The following is an 8540-nucleotide window of genomic DNA, read 5'->3' as shown; positions in this document are numbered from 1 at the left end:
ATATTATTTATTCTGTATTTGTTAATAAGTGAGATAAGTTAATTTTATTAAATATTTATTTTATAATTTCTTATCTTATGTGTTGATTATTTATTTTGTGACTATTGATTTATGAAAAACAAATGTAATATAGATAATATATTCTAAACTTCAATTTAAATTATTGCACAATTATTTTTTCCTTTTATATTTTGAAATTTTTTCTCTCACTTTTTTTTTTTCATTTACCATCCGTTTTTTATTTCTCTATTAAAGAATCAATATACACATCATATTAATAGAATTTTTGTGATGATGTTTTTTTCTATCAATCATTTACATTTTACTATCGTTATTATTTTATTTTTTCGTTGGACATACTTTTTTTTATTACGAAAAATTTTTAGTTACAAGAATAACAATAATTTCATCGTTCCCAACTATATTCGGGTATGTATCGTCTTCTATTACGTGTATGTCAATATCGTTAATGATTGATGTAATTGTTGGACATCCTCTTTTTTTTTTTAATTTATTGTTTTTTCAAAATCTGATTATCTCCTATTGCTTATAATGTTTTCGTTGCCGAAATTTTTGATTGAATTTTCAATGTCATTAGTTAAAAACGTTTACATTTCATCTTTTATTTCAACCTTTTTTTTTCTATTTTGAGAGTAAATGCATATTCTTATTTATTTTGGTGTATTTAATATTCCTTTATTAATTGTAAGACTATCTCATAATTTTTTTAATGGTTTTAGCTTTTATGAGGAGGAAAATTAGTTTATTTTTTTTAAATTTCAACTTTTATATATATGATACGTGTGTGTTGGTGTATTTTTTATTTATTATTTTAGATTAAAATTTGACTCTACTTGAATTGATTTATTTTAACATGAGTGTGTAATTTAATTAACATATGTATATATATATATATATTAAAAACTTTAAAAATATAATATTTTTTATATTTAAATATGAACTAATGATATAATTATTTATCTCAATAGGTCCTTACACAAATTAAAATATATAAGATTATTTTTAAAAAATATGTTATCCAGTCTACAAACAAATAAAAATCAAATATCCGGTGTTTCAATCTCTTAATATTTAATTAAGAATTTTGTTGAATTTTTTTAAAAATATTTGTGTAAAAATATATTCACTTTATCTACAAGAAAATAAAAAATAAAATATTTTGATTGATCTTATCATTTATCTACAAGAAAATAGAAAATAAAGTATTTTGGTATTTTAATTTTTTTGAAAACTGAATCCTTATCTAATATGCACACACTTTGTCAATTTTAACCTTATCATAATAATCAATTTTACATATAATATAAATATTGATTTACGTTTATGCCCTAACTAAAATATTTTTTTTTACTTTCATAACCCTATATATTTTTATATAGTTTTGCTTATAGTGTAAGTAAAAGGACAAAGTTGTTATTTCACAATTGTAAAACTTTGACCTTTTATTCACATTTTTAAATAGGTATAGACAAGAAAATATAAAATAAAGTATTTTGGTATTTCAATTTTTTTGAAAACTGAATCCTTATCTAATATGCACACACTTTGTCAATTTTAACCTTATCATAATAATCAATTTTACATATAATATAAATATTAATTTACGTTTATGCCCTAACTAAAATGTTGTTTTTTACTTTCATAACCCTATATATTTTTATATGTTTTTGCTTATAGTGTAAATAAAAGGATAAAGTTGTTATTTCACAATTGTAAAACTTTGACCTTTTATTCACACTAAAATATTTTGGTATTTTAATTTTTTTGGAAACTGAATCCTTATCTAATATGCACACACTTTGTCAATTTTAACCTTATCATAATAATCAATTTTACATATAATATAAATATTGATTTACGTTTATGCCCTTACTAAAATGTTGTTTTTTTTACTTTCATAACCCTATATATTTTTATATGTTTTTGCTTATAGTGTAAATAAAAGGACAAAGTTGTTATTTCACAATTGTGAAACTTTGACCTTTTATTCACACTTTTAAATAGGTATAGATTTTTGCTTATAGTGAAAATAAAAGGACAAAGTTGTTATTTCACAATTGTAAAACTTTGACCTTTTATTCACACTAAAGTATTTTGGTATTTCAATTTTTTTGAAAACTGAATCCTTATCTAATATGCACACACTTTGTCAATTTTAACCTTATCATTATAATCAATTTTACATATAATATAAATATTGATTTACGTTTATGCCCTAACTAAAATGTTGTTTTTTACTTTCATAACCCTATATATTTTTATATGTTTTTGCTTATAGTGTAAATAAAAGGACAAAGTTGTTATTTCACAATTGTAAAACTTTGACCTTTTATTCACACTTATAGATAGGTATAGATATAGATATAGATAGATATAGATTTCTTTTAATAGTTAGTACGATAATTCATATTTTTTCACGGTTCTTACCATTTGTCTTATTCATATTCTTCCAATTTCAGTATGTTGTTTTGAATACACACTACATTAGAGACCCAACTTCAAGTTGACCATGAAGTGCGGTACGAAGGAAAACTATATTTACAATTATATTTTTTTTAATACAACCTATTCTTATATTCTATGATAGTTCACTGAACTTAAGTCATATCATTTAAAGATGAGGTCAGGAAGCAAAACTCAGATAGTTTGAGGAAAAAATATAAGAAACTCTCAGTTCAAGAGCATCGAGATTATATTTATAAAGTTATAGAAAATAGGAAGAAAAGAAAAGCTGTTGATTTGAATCATACCACATCTCCAAAAGCATGGAGACAAAATTGTTATGGGCTGCTCAAGGGACCGTTTGTCTCAATAGATGAGTATTGGACCGGATGATACATCATCTCTCATCTTCCGTTCCTTTCATTTTTAAGACCACTTTGACTTATCTAAGGGCCCGTCTGAAAACACTGTATTCTATGCATAAGACAACCCAAGTTCCAACCGAGATGACTTCTCATGAATGCTACAGTTCTTCAGATAAGGTATGTATTTTACTTAATTGCCCCCAAATAATTGAACAAAACCCTACCTCACAGATTTAACTTCATGTAAGGGATGCGAGTATGGCGATTACGGTGAAGAAACTTCAAATAATAGCAAGGCGCGAGGTAGTTTAAAGCATCGAAGCTGTGGATTTCTGAAGTTGTTACAAAATAAGCCAAGCCAATCTACTTCCCTCTGCTAATCTTGGTGATATTCAAAGAAATTATCAAAGATCCGAGGTTTTATTATCTGTTCGTCTCAAATATTACATTTTTAATTTTTTTTCCTTCTTTTTTGAACTTAAAATGATAGATAACAACCCAAAAAAATGTGCATATTCTACAATAAATGCTTACCCCGATTTTATTTTATGTAGCACTTACATTGTGGGTTTTTAGTTTTTGTTTAACCAGTTAAAAATTGCTATGGTTCATTTGTGGCTTCTTTGTGATGTGTTTGAGTGAATATTTTAGGGCATAATGAGGAATCTTGGACTAGTTTTATATAACATATCTATTTGCTTATGTGCCTGCTTAATTGTTAATTTCCGGAACATTGCTTCATGCATTTTGTGTATTTAAAAAATAAATTTGTACATTGGTCATGTCGTTTGAGGTACTGCCATTGATTGTTATGCCTAAAATCTATGCTTTTCCTTTTATGATATGACAGTGTTATCTTTTTCATGGCTGAAGGAGATGGACATGTGCAAGAGTTGTTAGTGCTTCAACAAATTCTTATTTCTTCTTTTGTGTTTCTGACCATTGTAACACGTTTCTATATGAAGTTTATTTCAAAAAAAAATTTAGGAAGCGTAGAAGATGTGTACGACAAAGCGAGCCTGAAAAGATAAATGCTAGAATAAGCTATTTACAAAGGATAATTGACGTAGGAGATGTCGAGTGTCTTGTTAATTTACGATAAAAGTAGGTTACTTAGAGACATTAAAATATAATAGAGGAACTATGAGTTTTATCCAATCAAGAAAATTATATTTTGCGTGAAAAAATAATATGAAAAAAAAACCACATAGACGGTGGGAATAAATTGAACACAACTCATGTTATCATTAAGAACCATCTGTTTATCTCCAATTTTTAACTACAAATCTTGGTTCTTGCTGCAACCTTGACCACAAATAAAGCTTTCATCACTAACATAACAATCAAAGATTCGTCAAAGTGTTAACAAAATATATACTTTACACTGTCAGAAATTGTTTGTTTACTGAGAATGGTGTAACACAATATTCCTTAAGCAATATTATGCACTTCTAAATCTTGTAATTTTATGAAAATTTGCCATGAATTTAAAAAATATTAACGACATTCAAAGATGAATGCAAATTTCGATAAACCATATTGATCTTGATGAACGCACAGTCGTAACCCAAAACTCATAAAATATTATGTAAAAAACGAAAAAATGAAAAATCAAACACATTACCTGCAGATTTGAGGAAGGTAATGATAAGAACGCTGAAGTTTGAATTTTTTTCAGATGAGTCCGAAGCTAAAACATTTTAAACCTGAAAATGAGGATGAATAAAAAATATGAAGCAGGGGCGGACAAATCTAAAAAATGCAAACCCTAAAATATTTTGCAGATCGAAAAATAAACTCATCGGATTTTGTTCTAAATTAATCAGAGTGATTTTTACGAGAGGAAGATAATTGTTGATGGTGGTAGATAGGAAGATGCAGCTGGGGTTGTGGATATGCGTGAATGATGCTGACTAACTTTTGCGTCCTTCTCTCCCAATTGCAAAGGGTATTTTTGGTAATGGACATTAATTTAATATTAAATTATGATTTCAATCCCAACAAATCAAACAAAGTATAATTTATCTCATCATATAACACATCAATATATTCTCTCTTTTAATCACTAGGATAATACATCATTCTTTCATCTCATCACACGAACCAAGCGGTTAATGTAGATATAAAATAATGATGACCATAAATGATAAAAATATTGAAACTCGGGGGTTATATTGTTCGAAAATATTGCAATTTTTTTTTATTAGTTGCAATGTTAAATATTATATTGATTTCATAACTAAACATGTAATAGTTTTTTTTCAAATAGTATATATATTACCAATTATTATAAAATATATTTTATTTAAAGAACGACAACATTTCAATAAAAGGATGATAATGGACCGGGTCTAAACTTAGCCTTGTATTAAACCTGCCCCGGAGAGATGAATATAGACTCGCCCAAATGTGTTCACAAATAGGTCCGGGTGGGTCTTCGCGTTTGGCCAGACCCACTATATAGATTGTTATTAATATATAAAATGATAAGATATATTGGTAATTTAAAAATAAAATGCCGATAATTTTTTTTTTTATAAAAATGAGCTATATTTTCCTTTTGTATATTTGAAATGAAACAATAACAAAATAATTTAATAATTTTACCTTGTAGATTTTGTTGAAGTTCAAGATGTGACATAATTTTGAGACCTCTCCTTTGTTTCTGCATAGTGAAAAATCAAAAGGTTGTGTATTCAAATGAGATGCAAGCATATATATTTTTATAAGTGAGTCAATTATTTGAAGTAACTATATTCGAACAACATCACTTGAAAAAGAAATGCAGATTTTCATATTAATTAGAAAAAAAACATAATGTACTTACCTCGAGCAAGAACTTCGTGATACACCACATTTTTCGTCCATGTGTCACCAATGTTTTTATTTGTGCTCGGTTTAATTAAAACTTTCGTGTTGGTCATTGAAGTACCTCGAGATAGTGCAACATATAATTGACCATGTGAGAATACATGTTGTGGTAAATATACACCAATGAATGATATAGTTTGTCCTTGTGCCTTGTTAATCGTCATTGCAAAACACAATCGAATTGAAAATTGCTTTATTCTAAATTGAAAAGGATATGCTTCATTTTCTGCAGGGGATAATGGTATTCTTGGAATGAAAACATGTTTTCCAGTATGAAGACCAACTCTGATTTTTGCGTGGATGACATTATTTTGGAAGTCTCGACATACCATTCTCGTCCCATTACATAAGCCATCTGATGGATCTAGATTCCTCAACAACATAACTGTACAATTTTTTTTTCAAAACCAAGCGATAAGGAGGCATGCCATTAGGAGTTAATGAGTTTAGAAATTCCGAAGGATAAATATTCTGAGTGTCATCAACTGCTTCATCAAAACTTGTGAATTTTCTGGCCTCATCGGGGAATACTCGAATTATTTTCTCATTTAACTTATCAACATACTCATTTTTTGATGCAAGTATAGCTCTATTTGTCATGTAATCTGCCGATTGGAAATGTTTCTCTAGATTTGGGAAAATATGATCAATGAGCTTTTGTTCAGAGAAATCTTCATCATCATCCTCATCATATTTGATAACCATATTATCAGGAATCTGGATATTGCCATCTGCGTCCAAACATTCGGTACCATTGCCAACTCGAAGAAAGAAATCACTAAACAAAGGATTTGACCTTGCTCGCATGTTTTTTGATAGAGTAAGATGATACATCTTTTTGTATAAATACGATTTCACCAAACTTGCATTAATAGTTTCTTGAACAGATGCTTTAAGAACAACTGGTAAAACTTGCATGAAATCACCTCCAAGAACGACCACTTTTCCACCAAACGGTTTTTGGATTCCTGTTATGTCTTGTAAAGTTCAGTCAACCGCTTCAATTGCAAAATGTTTTGCCATTGGTGCCTCATCCCATATGATCACATGTGTTTGTCTACATAACTCAGCAAGCCCACTTTGTTTTGATATCGTACAATAACTTTTATCATGCAGATCAATAGGAATTTTAAATCGTGAATGGGCTGTTCGACCACCTGATAATATAGATGCTGCAACTCCTGAAGTTGCTGTAGCAAGTGCTATCATTTTTCTTGATCTCACATTGGCCAACAGAGCACAATATAAATAAGTTTTTCCGGTTCCTTCAGGTCCATCAACAAAGAATAATCCATCTTTTTTTGCATCTAAACAATCAATTATTGCACAGAATGCCTTATGTTGTGCAGTATTCAAGTTTGATTGCGCCAAATAATCTTCAGGTGGAATGTGAATGGCCAACTCATCACTAATTTCTCTTGGGATTATGTCACTTGGTTCATCAATTGGAATGTTATTTTCGAAAGGTCATAAAATCCAATACTTTTACCCATACTTTCAAGAAGTATACTAAGGCTTTGTAGTGTTTTTGTTGTCAATAATCCACTGCATGTAGAGAATTTTTGCTTGAAATTTTCGGACATTGGTTCAAAGTAAGTTTCCCAGAGTTTTCTGACATCTACTGGCTCACAATAGACCAAAATTGTTGCAAACAACCTTCTTAATGTTTGTGGCATTTGGAAACTCACGGCCTCATTTAAACACTCAAAAATGCTTTTGTTTGATTCAAGCAGACCTCTTCTTTGTGCAGCCTCTTTGAAAGTTAAGCAGATCTTTCCATCAACTGTTAACAAATTGTCAAATGAAGATGGGCCTCTAACATGATTAATTAGTAGTCTTAAATAATATCTTTCACCTTCAACGGGATTAGCTCCATTTACACGACCAATGGCCTTCCTTTTTTTTCTTTCTTGCCAAAATTTGTTTTTTCTATCCCACACATAATATTCTGGAAATTCACAATATAAAAGAGCTTTTGATTTATCATTTGTTGCACACATGTGAAAAAATTCCGTTAGCATTGTTTTGGAGGCATGATCCCACTGTAGAACATTTTTCAGATTTTGATTCTTCCAAAATGTGACACATTGTTTATTTGGCAAGTGTAGTGGTAAATTAATCACTGCTGGGGAAATCTCATTGAGGTCAAACTCAAATATCCTCCAAAGAGCTTCTTGTGCTGACACCCATCTTGCATCCTGGAAGTTTTTAATCTCATCTATTATGTTGTCTCCATCATCATGAGCAATATGCACCGCCACTTTATCATGCCCCTTATAAATATATTTGTATAGGTATTTCACGGCTGTTAATCCAGAGCAAACTTCTATAGTAATGTGACAGTCGTACCTTAGTAGAAGGTAAGGATTATGAGGAACCACCCATTGGTTATTAAGCTTCGCTCTTCTCACATCTATAGTTTTGCCATCATTTTTTCTTCTATATATCGGATACCCATCTTTTTCTTGTGTCGTAGTTTCACAGAATTGCCTTGGATAATGGCTTTTACATTGTCCATTAACCATGCAAGAATTTCTTTTGTTTATATCTCCACAAGGACCATGAATCATATGTACTAGAACCAAATCATATAACGCTGAGGATGTGTTTCTTTGTCAGGGATTTTTGCAGATACGTAATAATCAAACTGATCAGGAGTATTTATTTGTAGGTGGATTTTAGAATGACCAGCATGTGAACATGAGGCAATCCTCTTTTTTGAAACTCAATTACGTAGACATATGCAGCGACTTTTCCAAATATTTCTTTTTTGATTATTTGATTTTTCAAATCTTGTAATTTTGCTCGAAAACCCTTGACGTTAAGTCTGGCCTATTCTAA

General features: G+C 29.4%; 1 protein-coding gene and 1 long non-coding RNA gene across 2 annotated transcripts; one reads left to right on the top strand and one right to left on the bottom strand.

Moving 5' to 3' along the window:
• Positions 1-3096: 3096 nt before the first annotated feature.
• LOC140867838 (uncharacterized) lies at positions 3097-3900 on the top strand. Its single transcript, XR_012145326.1, has 2 exons — positions 3097-3245; positions 3679-3900. It is a non-coding gene; the product is annotated as an uncharacterized lncRNA (long non-coding RNA).
• Positions 3901-6041: 2141 nt separating this feature from the next.
• On the bottom strand, positions 6042-8269 carry LOC140872895 (uncharacterized). The gene is made up of 4 exons (XM_073275817.1): positions 7698-8269; positions 7435-7514; positions 6857-7006; positions 6042-6667 (listed from the first exon to the last, which is right to left on the bottom strand). Exons 1-4 carry the CDS (start codon positions 8267-8269, stop codon positions 6042-6044), a joined length of 1428 nt encoding a protein of 475 aa, XP_073131918.1.
• Positions 8270-8540: the final 271 nt, after the last annotated feature.

Source organism: Henckelia pumila, chromosome 1 (assembly GCF_033568475.1).
Source record: "Henckelia pumila isolate YLH828 chromosome 1, ASM3356847v2, whole genome shotgun sequence".
In the NCBI taxonomy this organism is placed as follows: Eukaryota; Viridiplantae; Streptophyta; class Magnoliopsida; order Lamiales; family Gesneriaceae; genus Henckelia; species Henckelia pumila.
This window is presented reverse-complemented; position numbering and strand designations above follow the sequence as displayed.

Excerpts from the sequence above, each read along its gene's own strand:
- LOC140872895 (XM_073275817.1), bottom strand. The coding sequence starts at position 8,269 with ATGATTCATGGTCCTTGTGGAGATATAAACAAAAGAAATTCTTGCATG. Across the intron at positions 7,515-7,697 it reads CTAACGGAATTTTTTCACAT|AGGCCCATCTTCATTTGACA; the intron begins GTGTGCAACAAA and ends TAATCATGTTAG. Across the intron at positions 6,668-6,856 it reads TGCAGCATCTATATTATCAG|GAATCCAAAAACCGTTTGGT; the intron begins GTGGTCGAACAG and ends AAGACATAACAG.